Source organism: Neltuma alba, unplaced genomic scaffold (assembly GCF_004799145.2).
Source record: "Neltuma alba isolate B1F8T4 unplaced genomic scaffold, ASM479914v2 tig00012522_pilon, whole genome shotgun sequence".
NCBI classification, from domain to species: Eukaryota; Viridiplantae; Streptophyta; class Magnoliopsida; order Fabales; family Fabaceae; genus Neltuma; species Neltuma alba.
This window is the reverse complement of record NW_021636989.1, coordinates 288,329-312,374: the sequence shown is the minus strand read 5'-3', so window position 1 is coordinate 312,374 and position 24,046 is coordinate 288,329. Positions and strand designations below refer to the sequence as shown.

Here is a 24,046-nt window from a genome sequence, read left to right as displayed (position 1 = left end):
ATTTGGAATTTTCACCCTCCTCGGATTCACCGGCTACTCGGCTGTAAAGGTAAAACCCACGAGATATTTGTGCCCATAAAACTAATAGAGTACAGCTGCACATTAATAAAATTGCGGAAATCACATTTTTAAAGTGCACCAGAAATTAAACATATGCTTCGGCATTCCGTGGTTAACTCATGCATTATCCCCCTGCTTACATAGTTAAATTTACACTTCTCTCCACACTTAAAGCGTTGCATCAATTTAATGACCAAGGATAGATGATACCTGAGATTTGATGAACTCCCCCCCCCCCAGCGTCAATTTCGTACCTAGAATACCTCGATCCAAAATTTTCTTGCCGGTTTGTCATAATAAGCTTCTGACTCCGCCTATGGAACACTATGAATCACTTGAAATTTTGAACGAGCATGAATATAATAGAAATGAGGTCATAGCACTGCCAGTAGCAAATTCATTCTTTTTTGTTTTTTTGTTTTAATGTTGGGGGGTAACGTCCTTTTACCTACATTATATACAAAGAGGATTATTGAGAGAGTATAAAGAGACATATTTTCTCACAATACGAGATGGTGGAGGCGTTGGGATCGTTTGTGCCCAATCCAACCAGGCGTTAGTTCTGATCGTTGAATAATGCTTGCTGAATTAAGAATCATTGCTTTCCTTCTTTTATAATTTAAATCTTCAAGTGGCTCAGCAGTCATCCTCGAGGACAAATAACTTTAAACTGTCACTTGCATGCACAAAGCCACTATCTCTTGTTCCCCATTATTATATATAGACCATTAACAATGGATCAGCAAGGTCCACATAAACAAAGAGAAGTGGGATCTTATTCAGGCCACAAAACTCGCAGAGAAATGAAGGCAAAACAAGAAAAAAGAAAGAAAGACAAGGAGAGAGAAACGTACAGAGGCTCTATGTACACAGATTTAGACCATACATACAATCCTACCCTTAATTACATTTTTTGCATCATATATATAGCCAAGGGAAGATGGAACAAAGAGACTCAGTACGTAATTTATCAGACATCGAAAGGAGAAGAGCCTGAAGATCGGTTCTGGCTCGGTTTCTCATACGCATCTGAGGTCGACCTTCTGCGAAACCGGAAGGACTCTTTTGCTCCTAATAAATTAACAAGAAACACACTCATCAGTAGCATATATACGCTTATATATTCTCCTTGCTGCGTTTAAAACACATCTGATCGATCATCCAGCTTCCTCTTACATTCTGTGCTACTTGTAATTGGTGTAACAGAAAACGCATATGTTTTTCAAGTTCCAACCATACTGAGATGGCAATTCACGTTGTAAAAGCTACGCTTGGCAAGGATTCACTTGCAAGCATGAATATCTCATGAGATGACCACCCATATATACAGTTTTACCCCTATATTGAAGGCATTTGGTTATTTTATCGAACTAACCTCAGACAAGCACAAAGTTACCCTAGCTAGCTGGCTCTGATCAATTAATAGATGCGTATGTAGGCGTATAACGACAATGGACACGTCAATTTCACGTCGACTGGCTAAAATGAAGACAAAGTAAAAACAGGGGCCTGGTGAGTGCACCTAACACTGCTCGTTCCATCATCATCTCTCAAGACGGAGGGTGCCGCAAAATGACTACACTACCCTCCCACAAGAACAATTAATCTTGGGCAATAGGCATTCGCTAATCCAAGGTCTAATAACACAGATCTTGGTCATAGTTAGAATTAGAATCAGGAAATAGCGACGTTACCCGAAAACGGAGAGACCGGTGGAGTAGAACCGGCAGGTGAAACTGGAGGCGATCCGCTCTGGTACCCTGGTGGTTTTACGATCATGATGCGACGTGTCACTCTCAACGCCTCCTCCACCGATTCCTCGTCGTACGATCTCCCGCTTCCCTCGTACGATTCTGATAACACGGCAAACCTCATAGTTAGAACCTTTTTTTTTTTAGGTTAAGAAAGCAGAAATGTTGAGGAACTTTTGAGGTGCCTGCTTATATATACTTTGATTGATAAAATGTTTATTATTTCAACCTCTCGATCTTCTATAATATTTAGCTCAATAGGTCATTTCAAAATTTATAGTGAGCTAATAAAGTGCTCTTCACGGTAAGAATGAGCTGGACACAGCTTGATCTGCAACTAGTGAATATGAGGTGTCAGGTTAGAATGATTCCGTTGCTGATTCATGGTTAGAATTCAGATATTATTGATTCGGATAAATTATGTGTTAAAAAATCCAGAGGCGGCTGAAGATAGCAAAAGCTTTATCATACCCTTGCCAGACCCAGTACGGACACCGAAGGTCTTGTGCTTTCGGAGCTTTCCGAGACCGTTCTCAGGCTGAGGGCCTGCGACAGTATCATCCCACAGTTGGTCGAGAAGGCCCATAGCGCTGACAGGTTTTACAGCAGATCTAGCGAGCAGAAGAGACCACAGCAGTAATCAGTGTGGGAACCTGGATATGGATTCTGGATTAGAGAAGCGGGATGTATGAGGGTGGAAATTTAAGGGGGGGAGGAATTAAAGATCGAACAAGTCATGGAGATGAGGAGAGACGTGAACCGTTGATGGGAATCAAAGCGGAAGCCTATGACGTGGCGATTGGATCGGAAGCGAAAATGAGGGGATAAGGTTCTCTCTTACTCATGGACCCGGGGACCCAAAGACTCCAGGATGAAGGGGGACGCGTGACATTACTGGTTCGGGTGGGCCTGGAAAAATCACGTGATGACAAGTCCTTAGCTCCATCATGCCCCTGCTTCTTTTGGAGGCTTCTATAGTATGCCCTTAGTTTATCCTGATCAGATGCATACGCCCTTCCGTTTTTCCATATTTACACGTCTGACCCATTGTGCTTCCGCTGAGCTGACCATCGCCTGAGCGGTCCTTGAGACTCGGCTGCTTCCTCTTTTTTTTCGATGAGGAAAAAGTGCAGAAGAAGAAAGCAAACAAAAAAACAAACTATCTAATGCCCGTGAGGGCCACATCATCCTTTAGAACAGAAGAAATAAAATAAGGGGGGTTATAGAACGTAATCAGTCCATCCGTAATACTCAGAGCCTCCTTGGCAAGCCTATCCGCCACATGATTAGCCTCTCGTCTACCCCAGATGACTGTCGCGTCCCAATCCATTTCCAGCCACCTGTGAGTTTTTGTGAAGAGTCCTGCTTCTGGGTGGTCATCGGTCCATCCCGTCTCCAGAGTTGTCACCACCTCGAAACAATCCGTTTCAACCTCGACCTTCTTCCATTGCGAGTCCCAGGCTCTCTTGAGACCCCACACCACCGCCCATAGTTTCCGCTTGCAAGCTGCTGCCTCGGCCGATGCGAAACATAAAACCATTCAAGACCTCTTCATCATGGTTACGTGCTATTATGCCACATGCCATCAGTTCTCCATCTCCCACGCAAGCTCCGTCAACATTAACCTTGGTGGTTCCCACGTAAGGCGCTTTCCAACGATACTCATCCATGCCCTCCAGCGTCCTTCGGCTTAGGGAGATGTTCACCCAATTCACTATCCCATGAATCTGTGTCAATATTGACCGAAACCCTCGCGCTTTGCCTTCAAACACTCATGCCCCAACGAATACCTCCAACCAAACTTAGCTGGCTAATGTTCATTCAATCCAGTGGTAACCACTTTCCATCTGAAAGAACTGTCTACGCATCTGGGTGGGAGTGAGCTCCTGCCAACACTTCGATGCGACTTCACAATCACGTAATGCATGCAATAAACCTTCTCTCCCCTCCCCACACATGTTGCACCCCTCACTCGTTCGGAGCCCTCTCGGTACTATAGCACAATTGGTGAGTAATCGCCCGTGTCCACACAACCATAAGAATGTTTTATAGCGTTCCGGGACATGCAGTCTCCATAGCTTCCTCCAGAAACTGCGTCGCCCGACCACAATCGGAAAATCCAGCCCACGATAAGCTGACTTGACTGAGAACTCACCATTCGAGGACCCTCTCCACACAACAGTATCTTCCATATGTCCATGGGGTTTCACACTAGCAATCGCGTTCAAAACTGAGAAGGGTAGCAGTTCCGCAAACTTATGCCAGTCCCAACCACCAGAGGGGGAGATACACTCAGACACCGTAACCTGGCTCCTGTTCGTGCCAATTTCTCGAATTGCGTACGTGCTAAGTTTCTCATGATGGGGGACCCATACGTCCTTCCAGAACCGAACTCTTCTTCCATCGCCTACTCTCCAACCAAGTCCTGCCGAGATATTACTCCAGACCTATTTAATACCTTTCCACGCTTGAGATCCGTTGCTTCTTAATGAGCTTCCATTTGCAATATTTAATTATTAAGTTTTCAAAATTTAGCAACAATTTGTATGATAATTTCTCCGTAACATAAGCAAACTGCAGTGTTTAAGTAAATTGGATGGGATTTGCCCTCTAAATTTTAAATTTTAATGATTGCTTTGTAAATCATCCACAATTTAAAAAGATATTCCAGGGATTCACTGTGCATTGCAAAAATGTTGAACTTATTTGAGAAGAGAGCAAGCAGCTGTATTAATGAGTATGAAAACATGATGTTAAGTCTATGAATAATAATTAAGGAATAGGTAAACATGAAATAAATTTATTTTTAGACCGATATATTTAATGGAAGGGTAGGGCGAAGGGCGTGATGTCTAAAGACTACGGAAATTAAACTAGACGTCAAATTGACAATGGGTGGTGTCTTAGAAAATGGAGGCAAAATCCAAAAAAAGAAACAGGGAGTATTGATGGAAACGGAATTAGGAACGGGAGAGATATCCTTGTTTTACTTACCGTCCTAATAATTCCGCTGTAGCAGTAGGATAGGCGCCTTGAATGGAGCAGAGCGTTAAGAACCTAGGCCAACTAACACTTGAAGAGGCTTTGAGGGCTCAAAGGTTGCACCTAACCCAGTGTCCAATCGTACTACTTACCATAGAGTTGGAGCGGAGCTCCATAATAATCTCCAGTCCTTTTCGGTTGAAGGGCCATCTTCGGGAACAAGGCAAGCCAGCAGGTCACCTCATCAGGAGACAACAGATCGCTTTAGTGCCTGTTTGGCAACGTTTTTGAGGGCGGAAAAAGTAACTTCTAAAGTGACAAGTAAGTTTGCAAATTTAAAAGCTTTTTATCAAAAACTGTTTTTTTAATATGAGTGTAAAAATATCTAAGATTTATTTATGGCTTGGGCAAAAGTAGCTTTTAAAGTTAAAAGATATTTTTACTTTTATATTTATGATATTTTTATGCTTCTCTATATATTTTATATATTTTCAATTAGTTTTTAGTTATTTATTTTTAATATTTTTTTCAGTAAAAATAATTTTTAACAGTTTTTATAATATTTTTAATTTTTCATATTATTTTTTATTTTATGTTTACATAAACTATGCGGAGTATATCATATAGAGCTGGTAATACACGGGCCCAGCCAGCCAACCCGCCACGGTGTGGGCTACTCTAGCCCGCACTGCTTTTGGCCCACTCTGCCACGGGCTGGCCCGTTAGTTGGCTGGCCAGCCCGTTTTTTTTTTTTTGATTTTTTAATACATAATATAATATAGTTAGAGGATTTTGACCTTCAAATTTTATATGGACATTATCTCATTCATATCATTACATATATAATTAATTAAGCATTTCATATATATATATATATGTGTGTATGGTTATATAAAGAGCACCGTCCATCTTTATTTTTAGATCTATTTGTTGTTACTATACACGGCTTCATAAGATTAGATGAATTTGTGATTCTCATATAGTCATACATACACACACATAAAAGATTTGCTTAATTAATTTGGATAAGAAAACTAGTTAAATTAATTATTTATAAAAAAATATATGTTAGTTTTTCTTAAATATCTTCTAAAATTATAAGTTAATTCTCATATTTTTTTTATTAGAACCCATTACTTAAGTTTAAAACTCGGAGCCTAATTTCAACATTTCAAACTAAGCCTGACTCATACTAATATAATAGATCTAAAAAAAAATTTAGGCAGGCTTGGGCTGGTAAAATGCCAACCCACACCGCGGCGGGGTGGCTTGTATCCGCACCGCCAGCCCACTTTCCCAGCTCTAGTATCATCCAATTAATTATGTAATATTATTTAGTTCAAAAATTTTCACATTGTTATTATTTCTAATTTAAATATATCTTATTCATTAAATATAACTTCTTCATACTATAATAATTTAAAATTATTATATTTCATAAATTCATATTTTTAATCATTTTTCATTATTTAAAAAAAATATATCCATTTTGGTCATCTTACAAACTAAATTTATCTATTTAATAATAATCTAAACAACTTTTTTACTTTACAAACTAACTTTTATAAATGTCAATCCAAACATAAATTGTATTACCCAATTTAATTTTTACTTAATCTTATTTTTCTAAAAATTAAATTGAGAATAATTACTTTTTTCTACTGCTAATCTAAACAAACCTTTATTCCTTGCCCTTTTCCCTGTCTTAACTTTTTGGCATTTCAATATTTATCTCATCCTTCAGTTAACATACTGACAATGCACGGGTGAGTTCGAGCATTCTTGGAAATAATAACCTCAGAGAGGGAAATCACAATCAAATTCGACAATGGGAAAGAGCCCATTAACCAACTGCCTGAAGCATCTTCTGCAGGCTCGACCTTTAACAAATTAGTTGAGACATGCGAGAGGGATTAACGTGTCCAACATCCCTTGGTATCCAGGTGCAGCATCGTCAAATTTTTGGATTCTTATTCTTAATAGTATAAAAGAAAGGCCGAGTCAATGGGGAAATATATGAATCCATGACCATTCTCTGCCGGAGCCCATCCACACTCCCCGGCTTTCCCGATGAACGCACTGTTCTCGAACAGCCTTTATGCCATGCAAAGAGGACAAACAAGTAAACGTGAATGGTCGCATGAAGCATTTTCTTGGTCGGGGTTCCACATAAACTTAACTAAAGCCCCAGTTGAAATTGTACTCGTTTCGTATATACTGACGATTTTTTCCCAAAAAGAGAACCGATGCTGCATCTCTTATCTTCAATTCAAATGTCCACTTTCTTCATACCCTGTTATCGACGTCTCAAAGCGAGATTAGTTCCCGTTTCTGGCATAAAAACAGCAGCAGAAGATAAGCGGCCAGAATTAGGAGGTAGGCGTGGCGGAGACCCAGGAAATTAACCCAGGAATAACTCCTCATTCTTTTCAGACGGAGAAAATCACATTCCGGATGATTTGTCACAAATTTTGTTTGGATTTCGGTCAACTCTGAAAGTCACTCTCCTCAATGACAACTTGCTTCTGGTTGTACGTCCAATCGTTCCGACTTGCTTCTGGTTTCGAAACAACTTTTACTTCTACTTCTGCCCTAACCATGTCAACTTTCTCGTACCATCATTTCAAAGCCTTAATCAATATTACAAAATGCGAATCGCTGATTCGACTGCCATCACTCGAATTATTATATTACTCTTTCGTGGGTTACTTCAAATCGAGATCCTTATCCTTTCAGAAAATTATTTTTATGCCATGGTGATTGCCAGCCAATGTAAATGAGGCAGCTTGAACCGATCCACTTTGACGTTGGATAATAATCCTCCCCTCTTTCCTTCTCTGCCGAAGGATGATAACCCTCTCAAATCCGCGCACCTCCAGATAATTTCCACCCACCAATTATTGTTTGGTTGCAAATAAAGGCTAGATATATAAAGTTTTACAAAAATCAGTACCTATAAGATATGCGGTAAAAGATCCTGTTAAAAGTTCATAGAATTCTACCACTGCAGCTCCTGACGCTGCGTCGCTGCCAGCGTAAGAGCCTGTGCTTGCAACATGAAATTAAACCATCACAGTCATTAAATTAAAGCAAATTAATTGCCAGTCTAGCAGTAATAATAAACGAATGTAGTTCTTTACGAACCGTCTGCTATTTGAATAATACTTTTAGATGAAGGTAACTCTCCCCAAATGATTTATTTTTTCACTACAAGCCTGAAAAAATTGTAATTTTTATACCCCAATGAAACGCATAAAATTTATATGACTCGGATTGATATGATTATTAACTACAATAGGTTGCGAGACAATCTTTGTTTCCTTCAAACGCAAAAATAGTTCCTATAGATGATATATTCCTATCGCTCCCTTCCCAGAGTATGACCAAAGGAACAAGTCGAGAGAAAGTAGAAGCCAGAAAGATCAACCTCCAGAGATCACAGCAATGTTTCTAGATCGCTCGAAATTTTGAGACGATCATATCTGTTTCACACGAAAATTCAGCATAAAATTATGAAAAATAATACGAAATCATGTATTTAGTACCAAGAAGTTCGAGAACTTCAGCAGCAGATGTTTGAGAACAAAGGAGATGATAGAAATATCGGAATTCAAGGGATCTAGATTGCAGGCACAAAGAAATCAAGTAAAGAATATAATTCTGAAGCCAAATTTAATGAAGATTGATAATTGAATAGTACAAAATGGATACGGTAAGAAAGACCAATGATTTGCACTTGAATTTTCTGTAACTCCAACGTGACTAGCTGAATCATGCTCTTGGATTTCATTTTCTTCTAATTGCCTCGCGTGAATGATCTGGACACTGGTTTTTTCATGTTGGGTCGAGACCACTTATATGTCACTGAACCCAAAATGCCGCTAGCCATAGATACCCTTGTGTGTAAAATCCAATAGAAGAAGATTCAATGCAAAAAACGAAAAAGAGAAATCTCAGAGAGAAGAGTTCTACCAGAAAAGTTCAAATCAGAGGCCTTTTTCAGCTTAAGCGCTGTGAGTCTGTGACCACTGCCTCCCAATTCAAGCGATGATTGCCAAGCTTGTAATTATTATATGGCTAGCTTATCCATTTAAAAACAGTTGTTTTCCCTAAATATAATTTACATTCTTACAGAAAAGAATGACCACTGAATACTCAAAAAATGAAGGACCCTGGTTCCTTATAGTTGATCTAGTTTAGCGATGAGTTTATTTATAAACGAAACTACTTAAAATTATAAAATGATAGAAGAAAATAAATCAAGATCAATTAGAAAGAAAATGCAAACTATCTTCCTAATCCATACTCTAGCTATATTTTTTTAGATAATGCATTTTTAGCTTCTACAGAATACTAGAGGATACTATTTAGGGCCTGTTTGGGTGTCCCTTGAAACTATGGTTTGGGTGAGATGTCACCCAAATAGCATCAATTTTGGAGAAATAATCCGAAATTATGGTTTTGACCAAAATCATGGTTTTAGAGCTCAAAACCATAGTTTCAGAAGAAGTGAATCCATTATGTTTCTAGCTTAAATTGGAGAGTATGATTGTGCCTATCAAAGTGGATCTCAACAATAATATGACTTTAACATTCCTCAATTATTTTTTTATAAACATATTAACTTATGCTTTTTTTTAGTAATTTGTATATATAAAAAGTGCTTCTGATAATAACTATTCAAACACTCTCACTTCTCAGAATTATTTTTTCACAAAATCTATTCTCTAGAAGTTATTCTCCAAATCATGGTTTGGTTTCATCCAAACACCCTTTAAATATGTTTCTAAGCAATTATGGTAACAATATCGACAAGTATACATATACACGATACATTGTCCCCCCCCCCATTCGTCACCGTTGCTTGTCATGCAGGAATTTTAAAAATATTTTTACACCCCTCACGAGGCTAATCCTAACAAGTTAAATTTAACTCAAATAAGTGAATATCGTGTGGACAAATTGATTATGCATGAAAGAAGTTGATTACATATTGCCCAAGCCACTGCGTTTCTCGAAGCCCCCCGCCCCATTTGGTAGTCCCCCAGAGGGACGAATGTTTCCTACTTTCCATAGATTTATTGATATTAATGTTAAATATTTAATATTACTATTACCAATATTTGTAATAGAAGGCAGTAGTAATCCAAAGAAGTTGCTGGTCAAAAAAAATCCAAAGAAGTTTTCAGAGTGTTGTTTTTGGGCCGAGAATATAGGTCCACTGTAAAAGGAAAAATCCAGACAACACTGTTGAATCATTGAAGGTTTGGACGGCCCACATTTAATCACACGGGAACATCGTGCACGTGTAACAACGACATTGGAACCTTGAGAAACGTCTCCGTTTATAACTGGCAAATGAGCTTTCCTCACTCTTAGAGCTTCCAGAAGCGCCCAAGCAGGAAACCATCTCCTCCAAGTTAACGAGCTTCCGGATTCTCTCCTGTTTCGCGTCTCGAGCACCACCTACCAAGACCACAACCTATCTGATCCATCCTCACGCTGTCCCGCTCTGCTCCTCGAATTTTCTGCTCAGGTATGCGCTGCCATTCTCACCTTGACGCTCCAGTTCTTGTTATATCTTGAACTATTCTTCTTTCTTCTGCGAGTGGGAAGATTTTAATTGTCATCTTACTACCCTAAGAACCTACGTCAATCTGTATACGCAAACTTATTAGTTGGAAGAATTTGATTATATAAACATATGTCCATACTTCGTTTGTGGTGGCAAGATGCAATTCTATGATTTTTATTGTTTTGCAGGAAGGATGAGTAGCCTGTCAAGTCGCACTATTTATGTTGGCAATCTTCCTGGTGATATTCGTTTGAGAGAAGTTGAGGATCTTTTCTACAAGGTGCAAATAGTTATTACTATTTACATCTATGCTGGGACTTATAATCTTGGGTTATTGTTTTATACAGTATCCTTCCAGCTGAAATGCTTCGTCCAAATATGCCTTGCAATGTATTCTTTGTATAAAACATATTCTCTTCATGAGCATAAAGTGTCGTTTTTTATGATGTTGCTTTCAGTTAGCTTAGCATGTAAGCCATGTCATAGGGCCTGGGGAAAAAAAATATAATTATTCGTTAGAATGTTTTCCTATTGATATAATTTTTTTTTTTTGGTCTTCCGATTATGGTTGTAGATCTAAGTTTACAAACTATCCGTTCACTAACTTCTGTCTTCACCTTCTGATCTCAGTATGGTCCTCTTGTTGACATTGATTTGAAAATCCCTCCAAGACCACCTGGTTATGCTTTTGTAAAGGTATGTCCAGATTTCATGACAGAAGTACATGAGGCGTTTTTCTCATATTTCTCACTTTTTTCTCCTTCCATCTTATATCTTTTGAACATGATATTTGCAGTTTGAGGATCGTCGTGATGCCGAAGATGCTATTCGCTATCGAGATGGTTATAATTTTGATGGTTTCCGATTGCGAGTTAGTACAGTTTCTTTTCTCAATTTCTGTTTTTCTGGTTTGTGTGACAGTGTGTAATGTCTGTTGAACCACTGCTGCTTTCACACCTATAGGTTGAATTTGCGCATGGTGGGCGGGGATATTCTTCATCGGTTGACCGTTACAGCAGCTATAGTGGTAGTGGTGGTAGCCGGGGAATTTCCAGGCGTTCGGACTATCGCGGTATGTATTTGTACATGATATAGATTTCAATATAAAAGTGATTTTTACATAATATGCCTAAGCTTTGCAGTTTCATGTGTTAGTTCAATTTTGTTTTCAATTTATATTGAAAAAAATGAAAACTGCTTTTAACGATCCATTTTTTGGTTTAATTTGCAGTTCTGGTCACTGGATTACCCCCTTCAGCTTCATGGCAAGACTTGAAGGTATGGATGGTTCATTTTTCTTAAGATTGTTTGATCCATTCCGCATTAATTGCATGGAAGAGGTTGATATTTATTGTCTAAGCCTTAGAATTAGATGATAGTTAACGTGTAATATGCCACTGATACTGAGTGTTCAATGACTAGGATCACATGCGTAAAGCTGGTGATGTATGTTTCTCTGAAGTCTTTCGGGAGCGTGGTGGTAAGTGGAATAGAATCTGATGTACTCATCCTACTTTAATTGCACTTTTGTCTGCTAAGAATAATTTGTAAGAATTAGGTATTCATCTTTCAATTAGATGAGGCAAGTCTAAGCCAATCAGTGATGGTCGGGAGACCCATAACATTCGGAACTTGATGAGAAATGGTTGGGAACTGAGATAGATATTTGGATGGAATTTTCTGAATGCTGATGCAGCGAAACAAGCAAAAGACTAAATATATCCTAAGTGTTTTTGAAGTTTTACTTTTTGTTAATTTTGAATGGTTCAATGATCAAAGACTGAAGTAGATGCCTTTATTTTAGGGTACTGTAATTTACTTGAGAACATCCTTATTTTTTCGCTCCTTGCAACTCAATAAAATATCGTATCATTTTTTTGCTGAACTTTCTGAGAGGATGATTTTTTTCTGTTAAATTCAATGTTTATGCAGGCATGACTGGGATCGTGGATTATACTAATTATGATGATATGAAGTATGCTGTGAGTATTCCGGTTTCATTTTTTAATTGCCTGGCCCCCTTGTTCTGGATTTTTATGGGGACCACGATCTCTATAACAGGCGATTTTGTTTCCCTTCACTAATATGCCAATATTTTTACTGCCTTCTTTCACAGATCAGGAAGCTTGATGATTCAGAATTCCGGAATGCATTTTCTCGTGCATACATACGGGTATTTGATGGTCTGCATTTTGGCTCCATCCTGGTTCCTGCTTATGTGATTACTTTTTTAATCATCTGTTTCTTTGGTTGGTGATTGATCTAGGTGAGAGAATATGATCGACGGAGTTATTCTAGGAGTCTCAGCCGTGATTCTAGGAGGAGCTATTCCAGAAGCTATAGCCGCAGTCCTTATAGGTCACGAAGTCGAAGCCGCAGCTGGAGTCGGGATTACAGTTATAGAGGCAGGAGCAGAAGGTTGATTTGCTGCACCGTTTAAGTATGATTTTGTCTCTATTGTGATTGTGAAATTGAAAAATTAACTGGCCTTCATATTTTGCAGTTTGTCACCGAAGGTGAAACGCTCAAGACGTTCAGTATCTCTTTCAAGGTAAGTTTCTACTTTGCCTCTTTTCCTGTGCACTTGTTTTTCTGGTTGAAGCTTCTATGGTGATTACGCATTAAAATGATTGATGTATTTAGTATAAAAGCCCTTGGTGCCTTTTTTTTTTTTTTTTTTTCATGGCTGTCTTTTTACTTTTATTTTGTCAGTTTTGATAGGCAGAACTGCAGTTTGAGTTCTTCGATAAGTTTTCCCTTCCCTTATCTTCAGTACAGAAAGATGAAGACTATGATGCGAAAAATAGGAGTTAGCTGATTTCTTGTGCAAATGTAACATGTTTTTGAGCTTGCATTCTGTCTCTGCAATTTTGGAAGCTGTTCTACTTTTGACACTTGTATATGTATAAATAGTCCTGACTTCCATGAAATTTTTCAATGCTTGGCACGTTTTCCCCGATTCATTCGGATTCCTGCCGGTTGGTTCTTCTCCAACCTTTTGTTCCTAGACGGGAATAACTAAGAAGCGTCTTCAGGTGTTATATGGATAGAATGTTTTTAATGATTTTAATTATCAGAGTAGACCTTAAATTCTGCTTTATCGATCTATATTATATCATGTACGGATTCTTTTTCCAGATGGATTGTGCTTTAATATTTGCCTTCATCTTTATATTCCATGTAGGGTCTTGCAAACCTTTTTTGTTCGGTCGCAGTGTCTCATATTGAATGGGCTCTCATTTCATGTGTGTCCTATAGTAGTTTTAAAATCGTATTTCCAATATGAAAAACTTTATTGTGACATCGACTCGTTATTATAAAACCTAATGCTGCTCCCTAGACTTGTCAGCACAATTCTTCATATTTGGGAAGTGGGGAGGAGAGGGAATTGTGAAGTGTTTCGTCAGGTTGGCCACTGGTTATACAATGTTCCCTAGGTTGACTTGTTTGTTATCTGAATGTGGCATTCTGCATAGCGTCTGGACTGCGTGTTAGGATCTTGATGGCATGTGGTACTCAAATGCCTGCCTGCAACTTTGTGATTGAGGTAATACAGTTTTATTGATGAGCGCCTGTGCACCAACTTAATGCTCTGACAGTTGATAACGATTTATTGATGATAGTCATGGTCTGCTGATGTTGTAGACCGGATGACTGTATATGGATGAGTTGGAATCAAAAAGCTGGCTTATCCAAGGAATCCTACACTGCCAGGAATAGGTTGTTTAGCTAAATCAGACTTAGAATGAGATACTGGGTCCTATTGATTTTTCCACTTGGCAGCTGCGTTAGACTTGTGGTAGATTTGATTCTTCCTATCGTTGTGGCAACTTTGATGTCGAACTGATATTCGGCTTGTGGATCAAGCATTTTGATGGATCATTGTGGATATTTGATTGGGTTGTTTCTTCGTAAATTTGCAGATCCCGCTCGAGATCCAGATCTCCAAATTCATCTGTAAGTGTCATGTAACTTGCGTGGCCTATATTATTTAGAGGGGACGAAAGGAACGAAAATACATGATTGTCCAATTTTCTTTTAAATATCATCTAACTTGTGTGAGCTGATATTATTTAGAGGGGGACGAAAGGAACAAAAATATATGATTGTTTAATTTTCTTCTAAATGTCATCTAACTTGCGTGGCCTGGTATTATTTAGAGGCAGACAAAAGGAACGAAAATACATGATTGTCTAATTTTCTCTTTTGACATTTGCTTTTGCCTTTTGCATTTTGTTTGCCATACAAGAACTAACTAGAAAATAGGACTATGAAATGGGAGCCAAAAGAGGGTTTGAACACAAATGGTATTTAATGTGAGAATTAAATTTATTCCGTAACATGAGTGTAAGGTACTTTTCTTTGTGTAATAAGCAGCCTTCACCTTATAGAAGTTACAGTCCTCGCCGTAAAAGCTTGTCGCAATCCCGTTCGTCTTCGGTATGTTCAATATCCTTAAAGCTTATTTCTGGAGTTGATTATGAATTTTTTATCTCAGAAGTAGTATTTTGAGGACGTCGCGGATGATTTATTGGCAGGTGAAGTCTGATCGCAGCAGATCTGCTGACTCTGGATATCGCTATTGAGAGATGAGGTCTTTTTGGCTGGAACTGTCTTAGATATTTTATGTGAAGCTTTAGGAATTCGTATGCAGCTTGCTTTTAATGTTGGTTTTGAGTTCTAAATAAAGGGCCAGATGGTGCATTTGATTTGCCAACAAAACAAAATTTATATGAATTATAACTAGATTATCAAGATGATTGCAATGAACTCTTTCCTGGTTCTTGCTAACTCGTTTGGGATGCTAATGATGGTTGGGGTGTTATATTCTCTATGCCCTATGTCCTTGGTTAGTCTTGATCGTTAGAGATCTCTGTCATTTCATAATTAGTTTTGCTTGATGTCATTAGATTATGCCACCACGTCCCCAAGCAAGGAAAATATTTTGGCTTATAACTTTCATTTCTTTATTACGACAATTTTAATAATCTAAAGTGTATGCTTTATGATTTTTAACCTAGCTCTTTTAATGATTTATTACAATAAAGGTACGCTATTTATAACTTAACATTCGACTAATGAGAGGACGCTTTTTATAACTTAACATCTTCAACTTAATAAGGAGGTCATAAGTTCTGCGTGGCTGCAAGGGGGAAAAAAGAAAAGAGAATAAAGGCAAACGTCTTCATGAATGTGGCAATGAAATTGAATCTTATGTTACGGTATGGAATTTTCTTTGAAAATTACTTAAAGAATTAAATTATAATGTTAAAATTTATTATCAGCGTAACTGTTTCCACTGCAAAAATTATCAGCACCAGAAACATTGTAGCTTATATTAACAAAATTAAAAGACTGTTAATTTAAATCACAAGGCATTGCGCCAAGACGCGGGGTCTATAGAGAGACGGGGCAATTCCAGCTAAGATCAGCTTTCCTAAGACTGCAACCGACCCTATCTATCTCCGTTACAATCGTTACTAACCCATTTTAGTTGCCTACCGGTGTGATGACGACGATGACTATAATTTGTGACGAGCTATAATTCATACCAAAAAAATACGAAGACTATATTTTTCAATCCAAAGATTAAATTCTTTTAACCCAACATAGAACTCGAACATCATTCATGCATGCAATTCACATACAATGGGCCAGCTCTTGCACAACCGTCAACAATCACCCTCACCACGATATGCAGGTAAAGATCCAGTACGTAAATTCTGAATACACAGCATTTGCACGAACGTCAGGTATAAAATCCAGCAGCGGCTCCGCCTCGTCCGCTCAACGTAACGAGTCGTCTCAATGCCCCAAACTCCCAAATACCCAATTTCTCCAATTAGACAACATCTTATTTTATGCCCCCAGAGGAGAAGAAAGTAGAGCAAGATAATGTCCATCAATCACACTGCCACCTGTCTGCCAGGTGAATTCCAGGGCCAGCCGGAGTTGTAGCCTGCCATGACATGACAGACCTAAAGGCCAAAGCATTACTTAAACATTTCTCAAGCATATATAAAATTTTGATATTTCCCTACTAGTGGGAAGTTTTCTTCGCAGGGAAACAAGCATGTCACCGATTTTGCGAGGGCATTCTCTCTGAACCGTGCCTTAATCGAAATCCTAATGGTCTCATGCTTGGGTCTGACCCACCAAGGGGTTGGTGGTACGCTACCCAACCGGAATCTCTATCAACGTGGTTTGACGACAAGGAAGGCAAGGGATCTCTTTCCCATGCATGGAAGCGACTTGGTAGGTGGTTTTCTTCTTGAAAATTGCGTCCTGATGAACCTGGTGGAACAAGAAAGAAGCCGCCACCTTGGTCTGGTGATGAGGCCACCGGTGCTAACTGTGCTGATCCTCTATGACTGCTAGATCTTCGGGTTCCAGAAGACATAGGCGTCCTCATAACTGAATTAGTTGGTTGATGCTGTTGATAGTACGCCTGAAGAGCTTGGACTCTATCACGTGCCCGAGCATTGCTGCCTGGATAAGGAGGGATCATTGAGGAAGCAGCTGAGCTTCCAGCTCTCGCAGCAGCGCTGCAGAAATTTACATGCATCAGACGTCAATTGCCCTAGGATTTTTTTCTCTCCTTTTTTTTGGGGGGGGGGGGGGGTTGTAATGATTATGCACCAACATCTCAAATCACATTGGAGCAGTTCGATCATTCGTAAAAACAATCCTTCCTTTCTAATCACAAAAGGTGTACCTGTGCCCAACAAGAAAAGGATGCATAAAAGATCCTGATCTGGGTACATCCAAACCACCCCTGGCTGGCCTTTGGCTGGCAGGTGATATCGAAGGCTGATCAGCAGCAGCTAGACGACTGCTGGCAGTAGAGAAAGGCCCAGAATGGTGTTCCCAACTGTGATAATGGAGATCCACGGCAGGAAAAGTGTAGGAAGCTGGCATGTCATTAGGCAAAGATGGGCCATTCCAGGGGTTGGTAAAGTTAGAAGCTTCTGAAACCGTTCCAGCAGAGTTGGACGAAGATGGATGTATTGGTCCAATATACGCGATATATGGACAATGATGATTAGCAGATGCTGTATGTTCAGCAAATATAGCATGTTGTCCCACTATGTCATGATCTGCATCCCACCATTCCAGTCAACATAGCATATTCAGTCAAATGCAAGCTTCAACTACAACAAAAAGGAGATGCTGATACCCAGGGAAAAGAATCTTACATGCAGTTGATGAAAATTCCCCTTCCCTGGAAAAAGGAACACAACATTAAAGAGTTGACAAGCAGCACATCATTTCCCAGAAACAAGGATTATAGTGCTTTATTTTATTTTATTTCTTTTTTAAGGAACACAAGGAGGAGTATCTGTAAAACTGAGAGCCAAAAAAGGGACAATGCAAAGGGTCATCATTTTTTATACAACTCCACAGAATGTAGATCAAAATCTAATAATTGCAAAGCTACTACAGAACACTGCCAAATATAACCAGAAGTCCAGAACTGATTCTTCCATATCAGTGAGCCGTGTAATTTATGCATCTTTGAAAGGACGAGAGAACAAGTTAAACTTTTTCCTCTATTAAAATCTCAAGAGAAAAATGCTTTATGAAGCTTCTAAGGAACCACCTTTTCTATTTCTGTCAATGCTGTGATGGCTTCAAAATCATGATTCGGTATTGTTAAAAAAATAGTCGGATAAACAACACCAAAAAGAGGAATGAGCACAGTGAAGAACAACCCCCCCCCCCCAAAAAAAAGGAAAAGAAATGCACACCAAAATAAAAAACAAAGAAAAAGGCAGCACGGGCAATCACCCAAAAAATCAATCACAAAAACAGATCTTAGTCGGCAGACTTACTCAAAAGATGGAGGAAGTCGGGCCAAGCTCCCAAATGGACACCAATGAACCCCGAAAGACTGTTGGGGAAAAAAAAACAATAGAAGTCAACATGATTAGCAGAAGATAGCTCACACACATACAGGCAAACCCTACCATTTCAACAACTCGTACTCATTTTTTTTCTTTTCTTTTTCTGGGGACCGGGGCGGGGGGGGGGGATGTGGTGTAACCATTTGACAGTGCCACGAGAACATACATACGTTCTCTTTAGACAAACAATTTTTGAAAGAACTCAACATCAGTTTACAAGTCAGAAGCCGTCAAGGTGTAATCCGTACTGGTGAGGTTGTTATAAGACAAATGAAGATGCATTTGTAGACAGAGATGAGAAAGAACCAACAAAGATTGCTCAACAGAGAAAACTTTGCTAGCAATTAGAAGGGCCGTATTTTTATCAGCTTCCAGAAGAGTAGGCATATGGGAAAAATTTACAATATACAACAAGAAAAACAAATTCATATATGTAATGATATTTTCATAACAACACATAGCAAACACATGCCATTAGCATGATTCACCAAAAAAGGAACTAGAAGAAATAATAATGTTGGTAAAGTTTCTTTTGTAAGCATAAAATATAACAGGAGAAGAAAATAGTAACAATAACATCATTAAGAATCAATGATTAACATGATAGAGACCGATACCATTTCAGAGTAGCTAAGATCATAAAGATCCTCATCATGCGCCCAATCATCCATGCTTAATTCTGGGTAAGACTGAGAGCCATTAGCATAAAGCCACTGGCCTTTCTCAATCTTCCGACAATTGGGACATTGCATTGCCCCTTTTATATTGAATGCTGAACCAATGCAATCTGAACAGTTCAAAGCATATAAACATTAGCATAAGAATATGTTGCGGGTATTATCATGTCAGGAATTTAATTCTAAGAAATCACATGCAATCATGCGATATCACAGTGCTTCAATGCTTTCTAACAGTTATAATGAACTCTTATAAATGTCCCCATTAAAGCAGCATACGAGTTAATACATAAATGAAAAATTGAAAACATATATCTCATGGAGAAGAACTTACAGTTTAACTAAATTCGTTTGATATTTATGTGGGAGCTATAAATGTTTTAATCATATTTGTTGTAAGGCTCATATATGGTTCAGAATATTACCAAGATTTTCACCTTTAGACCACTGGGATGGAGCTACTTTTCGATAGTTATTTTATTGTTAGGTTTTCTTTAACTTGTTTGGAAGTTGAATTAGGCTCTAGCTCATCTTCTCTAGGTTTATATCAGTTTCAATTATTATTATTTTATTATTTATATCTAAAGCTCTATAAATAGCCACTACTCTACCTTCCATTCTTCTCTTATCCTCCACCTCCTCCTTTCCCCCTTGTCCTATACCAATTTGCTAAGATGGAAATTGAAAACCAATGTTAAGCCTAGCAGAGATTAGGGTTTTATTAAATTTATTTTTATGTTTTTGTAACTACATAGGCCCGTTTGGAATATCTTTAAGCAGCTTTTTACTCGTAATTTGCAGAATATGAGATAAGTATGTGAGAATAATTTTATCTCGACTTACGTGAAACGTGCTTATCAGTGATTTCAATCGTGATGACAAACAAGACCTATATTGTTAGGTTTTCTTTAATTTATTATGAATTAGGCTTTATTATTTTATTATTTAAATCAAGGGCTCTATAAATAGCCCTATGATTTCTCATTTGAATTATTATTATTTTATTATTTTGTTGTCACCCTCTCCTCCAATTCCTTTGATCTTCCCTCCACTCTTCTCTTAGAATCTGTTTGGCATGATGGAATTTTTGCCATGGAAAGAAGATGGGAAAGGCCAAAATCCTTGATTGGCATGCCATAAATGCTTCTCCAAGGAGCTTTAAATTCCATAAAATGTGGGAAGCTCATTTGCATCCACCTATGTTGGGAATGTGACATCTCAATTTTTATGGATAGGATTTAATTATGAGGTATGGGGTTATAAACACTAGGGAAGTGAGAAAGAATGGAATAGAATATGAAATTGGAGAAAAATATGAAAAAAAAAATCCATATACTTCATAGGTAACAGTGTAACACACCCCGGGTGGAATTTTTATAAAAGGAGGAGAAACGTGGAGGTTTTTTTATCGCCCGCACTCAAATCACAGGTTTTTTTTTATAAAATTTGGAATGGGTGTTCAAAAAATAGAAGAAAAGGGAGGAGAAACGTGGAGGCTCTGCTAGAGTTCATATTTTTCGACCACGAGAGTATTTTCAAGCTTCCAAAACTTTAGGTACAGGTTTCTATCAACTGTATATGTTGGAGAAGAAAATAAATGAATTTAGCAACTTGGTTCACCACTCAAATGTCAAAACCTGAGCAACTCGATCTAACGTAGATGAATTTATGCCGCCAGGATTGAAGTTCATACCTTGAAATTCAACATGGATGTTCATATCCATTCTAAAGTTTACTTCCAAATGAAGAGACAATTCATCGTGACATCAAATGGCATGAACAACAAATAGAACGACATTGTCATACAAGTGTCGCGCTTGGCAGGCAGGCACAACAAATAATGCAACCAAATGTCATACAGACCTTATTTATTATTTAGTGAGAAATCATAAACCCAACAAGGAAGAGGTCCATTGAGCATAACAACAAACAACAAGGGTCACGCTTGGCTGACATTTTTATTCTTCTCTCTCGATCCATGGTGAAATTAGAATCAACAACTCTAGTCCAAGTAATTCCAATTCGCACATTCATAGTTCCTCTATTTTACTCTGATGGCATTCTTATTAAACAAGTACAAAAGAGAATTTCTGATCCTATTGCATACTTATTGCAAGCTCAAATTCCATGAATCCAGACAAAGTGCAATAGAATAATTCCCAGCTCCGCCACAAATCTACTTACCCAGATGAAATTGATGACCGCATTGAAGCTTGGCCCACGATCTGTCTCCATTATCGGCGACAACCTCAAGGCAGATTGAACACGACACTGAACCAAAGGACTTGCCTCCAGCGCCAGCATCCCCGTCGCCATCATCAACCACCACATCGTCATCGATTCCAAGACCCATACCACAACAGAAGCTTCGAAACCCTAATTTTGCGAGCAGAGATAACACGATTTAATATCTGCCCTCTCTCCGTCTCGGTAAGGATGTACGCCGCCAACACGCAAATATGCCGGGAAAACGTGAAAGTATCCAAGTAAAACTGAGATCTGAATTGTTGCAGGAGTGGAGGAGGAGGACGAGGATCGTTTTTGGTGGGCAAACGCAATCTGATTGTAAAAAGGAAAAATCAGCTTTCTGAGTCCGTCCCTCTCAATCGATCTCTTTATCTCGGCGTCTTCATTTGTTACCGTTGGATCATTCAGTATCTGGGTAAGATAATAAACGCTGTCCAACCGCAACTTATCTACGGTTGGCATTGATCTTGTGGGCTTTTTGTCAGCGTTTCACGCGTTCATAATATTGTTATTTTTCTTTTACATCTTGGCTGAAATTTTATTGTGACAAATAAATTATAATAAGATTAAAAATTCTTTTGAGAAAATGGGTGAAAATTCATGTCTGGAAACCTGTTCAGAATGAATTATATTGTTTCGAGTAAAATAATATGGGTATTGTAGAATGGAAAAAAAATAATTCTCGTGACATTCGAATCTGTGTTAAAAATAAAGTGGGGTTTTGGACTAATGCCATTTCAAAAAAAAATTTATGTAGTAAAAATTACATATCATAAAATCTATATGTTTTTAATATATTTGAAAATAATTGTATTATATATTATTTATATAATCTTTAATTTATCAAACTGACTTTTTATTAAAGACTTCTGATCAGCAAACTTCAATCAAAATTAAAAAGCAAACATACCCTAATTATTGATAACGCTTTCTGCAATTTTTAGATCCACACCGCGGGGGTAAAAAAATTTCACCTTTTATTTTCTATGTGCTAACTAATCTCACGGGAATGACGGTTTGGAAATAAGGTGTCTTGGAGCTAAGCAAGCTTTAAAGTAGAAGGTAAGCAAAAATACATTAAAAACACAATAGCAGCATCGCTTCGTGACAATCATTGAAGAAGGTATCAGTTGGTAGAGCCATCATCACTATAAGTACAGAATGGAATCAATGGATTATTGAATTGAATTAAGGTATCAGTTGGTGCCAACAATAATAGTCTCCCCATTCATTCATGAGCGAGCCCCTGTTTCTCTTCCGTATAAAACAATAAGCTTGTTTTTCAATTCAAGGTGCCAGCAAACCTTACAGTTTATGACAAATATCATCATTAAGGCGCATTGTTATATATTTTATATTATATATTTGAAAAAATAGATTTTCTGTTACTTGTGGACATAGGATTAGTCCCCCAAGGTGCCTTTGTGATCTGATTCTCAACGAGGCTAATGTAACGAATTAAATTATCATCACTCTTGAAACAACCAATTTCCAGTTGCGCAAACAAGTCTTCAGTGAATAATGACGAAGAAGTTAAAGAAATCAGGAGAGAGAACAACCGCTTGTCGATGAAACAAGAGTGTTTAGAAATATGAAGAAGCATTTTTTAAAATTATTTTATATAAATTGAGATAAAACTCCTATCGTATATTTATTTTATATATCATAAAATCACTTTTAAATTAATTTTACTCACAGGCCCTAAAGGAGACGCAGGTGTATGCGCATGGGCTTTGCTGGGTCTGGATGGAATAAGATTTCTCTTTCGTTGGACTGAAAGAACAAAATGATGCAATAAATAATTTTTTTAACTAAAACATAAGTATTTTTTTTATTAGAGATAATCCTATTTGAAATACTGTCAGGTACTAAATGTGGATACTTTTTCTAACAAAGATTCAAATATTAATTCACCATGTCATGAGGGACTAGTTTCTTCCGTTATATCTGATAAATAAAATTTTTCAGCTCGGGGAAAGATTGGTGCTGAGGATGGTCAACGGTGTGTGCAGGGATCCATTCACTTTATTCTCGTTCTTATCGTGAAGCACGCCATCTTTGAAAAGAATATGTCTAAAAAGCATATTCGGAAGCCACTGGGAGTCCAAACCAGAAGCCGCTTCCACCAATCCACGAGGACGTCTCTCCATTATGGCTCCAGGGCACAGTATTAATTATTAACCACTCCCTAAATGCACCAGGTTTATTTGAGAATTTTGATTACAAAACATCAGACGAAGAAAGTTTAACTGTAAGAAGCAAAAAACCAAAGAACTCCCGTAAGTTAGACTTAGGTTGTGTTTGGATGAAACCAAACCATGGTTTAGAGAATAGTTTTTGGAGAGTGTTTGGATAGTTGTTATTAAAAGTACTTTTTATATATACAAATTACTAAAAAAAACATAAGTTAATATGATAATTATATAAAAGATAAATTTTATGATATATTTTAATTTGAAGGAATAAAATTGTTAATAATATATTTTTTACCAACATAATTAATAAGACATAAGATAATGTAATTAATAAGTAATTAATACGTGTATATATGTTTATAAGATATAAGGTTAAATATGTTTATAAAAAAATAATTGAGAAATGTTAAAGTCATATTATTGTTGAGATCCACTCTGACAGGCACAATCATCTTTCCAATTTGAGCCAGAAGCAGAATGAATTCACTTCTCCTGAAACCATGGTTTTGGATTCCAAAATCATGGTTTCAGATTATTGGCCCAAAATTGATGCTGTTTGGGTGACATCTCACCAAAACCATGGTTTTGCCTCCCAAACCATGGTTTTGAGGGTCACCCAAACAGACTCTTAGAAGGTGTTTGTAGTTTGAAAAAT

The 24,046-nt window shown here is 37.9% G+C and overlaps 3 protein-coding genes across 9 annotated transcripts; 1 reads left to right on the top strand and 2 right to left on the bottom strand.

The window, feature by feature from the left end:
• Positions 1 to 737: 737 nt before the first annotated feature.
• Positions 738 to 2,452, bottom strand: LOC114728210 (dormancy-associated protein homolog 3). Its single transcript, XM_028915086.1, has 3 exons — positions 2,283 to 2,452; positions 1,755 to 1,913; positions 738 to 1,131 (listed from the first exon to the last, which is right to left on the bottom strand). The coding sequence occupies exons 1-3, from the start codon at positions 2,395 to 2,397 to the stop codon at positions 1,031 to 1,033; spliced, it is 375 nt and encodes a 124-aa protein (XP_028770919.1). The 5' UTR covers positions 2,398 to 2,452; the 3' UTR covers positions 738 to 1,030.
• Positions 2,453 to 10,171: 7,719 nt separating this feature from the next.
• LOC114728207 (serine/arginine-rich splicing factor SR30) lies at positions 10,172 to 15,199 on the top strand. Of its 7 annotated transcripts, none has more exons than XR_003738645.1 (16): positions 10,172 to 10,329; positions 10,557 to 10,648; positions 10,999 to 11,064; positions 11,165 to 11,239; positions 11,332 to 11,440; positions 11,600 to 11,646; positions 11,791 to 11,848; positions 12,301 to 12,350; positions 12,485 to 12,541; positions 12,635 to 12,786; positions 12,872 to 12,919; positions 13,845 to 13,915; positions 14,014 to 14,167; positions 14,292 to 14,325; positions 14,746 to 14,808; positions 14,907 to 15,199. XR_003738645.1 is itself a non-coding variant. In XM_028915083.1 (14 exons), the coding sequence occupies exons 2-14, from the start codon at positions 10,562 to 10,564 to the stop codon at positions 14,952 to 14,954; spliced, it is 894 nt and encodes a 297-aa protein (XP_028770916.1). In that variant the 5' UTR covers positions 10,172 to 10,329; positions 10,557 to 10,561; the 3' UTR covers positions 14,955 to 15,199. The 7 variants fall into 7 exon arrangements, 2 of the variants coding, with proteins under 2 accessions (XP_028770916.1, XP_028770917.1); XR_003738646.1 differs by having other exon boundaries at positions 13,992 to 14,167; XR_003738643.1 differs by having other exon boundaries at positions 13,709 to 13,915.
• A 714-nt stretch (positions 15,200 to 15,913) lies between these two features.
• On the bottom strand, positions 15,914 to 21,567 carry LOC114728195 (E3 ubiquitin-protein ligase RFI2). The gene is made up of 6 exons (XM_028915067.1): positions 21,134 to 21,567; positions 18,890 to 19,059; positions 18,201 to 18,259; positions 17,565 to 17,590; positions 17,084 to 17,465; positions 15,914 to 16,913 (listed from the first exon to the last, which is right to left on the bottom strand). The coding sequence occupies exons 1-6, from the start codon at positions 21,300 to 21,302 to the stop codon at positions 16,445 to 16,447; spliced, it is 1,275 nt and encodes a 424-aa protein (XP_028770900.1). The 5' UTR covers positions 21,303 to 21,567; the 3' UTR covers positions 15,914 to 16,444.
• Positions 21,568 to 24,046: the final 2,479 nt, after the last annotated feature.

What these genes read in the sequence shown, in the direction of transcription:
- LOC114728207 (XM_028915083.1), top strand. Translation starts at nt 10,562, where the DNA reads ATGAGTAGCCTGTCAAGTCGCACTATTTATGTTGGCAATCTTCCTGGT. An exon ending in CAGGCGTTCGGACTATCGCG is followed by an intron (nt 11,441 to 11,599) that starts GTATGTATTTGT and finishes TTTAATTTGCAG; the next exon opens with TTCTGGTCACTGGATTACCC. An exon ending in TTTCTCGTGCATACATACGG is followed by an intron (nt 12,542 to 12,634) that starts GTATTTGATGGT and finishes TGATTGATCTAG; the next exon opens with GTGAGAGAATATGATCGACG.
- LOC114728210 (XM_028915086.1), bottom strand. Translation starts at nt 2,397, where the DNA reads ATGGGCCTTCTCGACCAACTGTGGGATGATACTGTCGCAGGCCCTCAG. An exon ending in CCGTACTGGGTCTGGCAAGG is followed by an intron (nt 1,914 to 2,282) that starts GTATGATAAAGC and finishes CCGTGTTATCAG; the next exon opens with AATCGTACGAGGGAAGCGGG. An exon ending in ACCGGTCTCTCCGTTTTCGG is followed by an intron (nt 1,132 to 1,754) that starts GTAACGTCGCTA and finishes TTAATTTATTAG; the next exon opens with GAGCAAAAGAGTCCTTCCGG.
- LOC114728195 (XM_028915067.1), bottom strand. Translation starts at nt 21,302, where the DNA reads ATGGGTCTTGGAATCGATGACGATGTGGTGGTTGATGATGGCGACGGG. An exon ending in GGAATTTTCATCAACTGCAT is followed by an intron (nt 17,466 to 17,564) that starts GTAAGATTCTTT and finishes GGTGGGATGCAG; the next exon opens with ATCATGACATAGTGGGACAA. An exon ending in CCTTTTCTTGTTGGGCACAG is followed by an intron (nt 16,914 to 17,083) that starts GTACACCTTTTG and finishes AAATTTCTGCAG; the next exon opens with CGCTGCTGCGAGAGCTGGAA.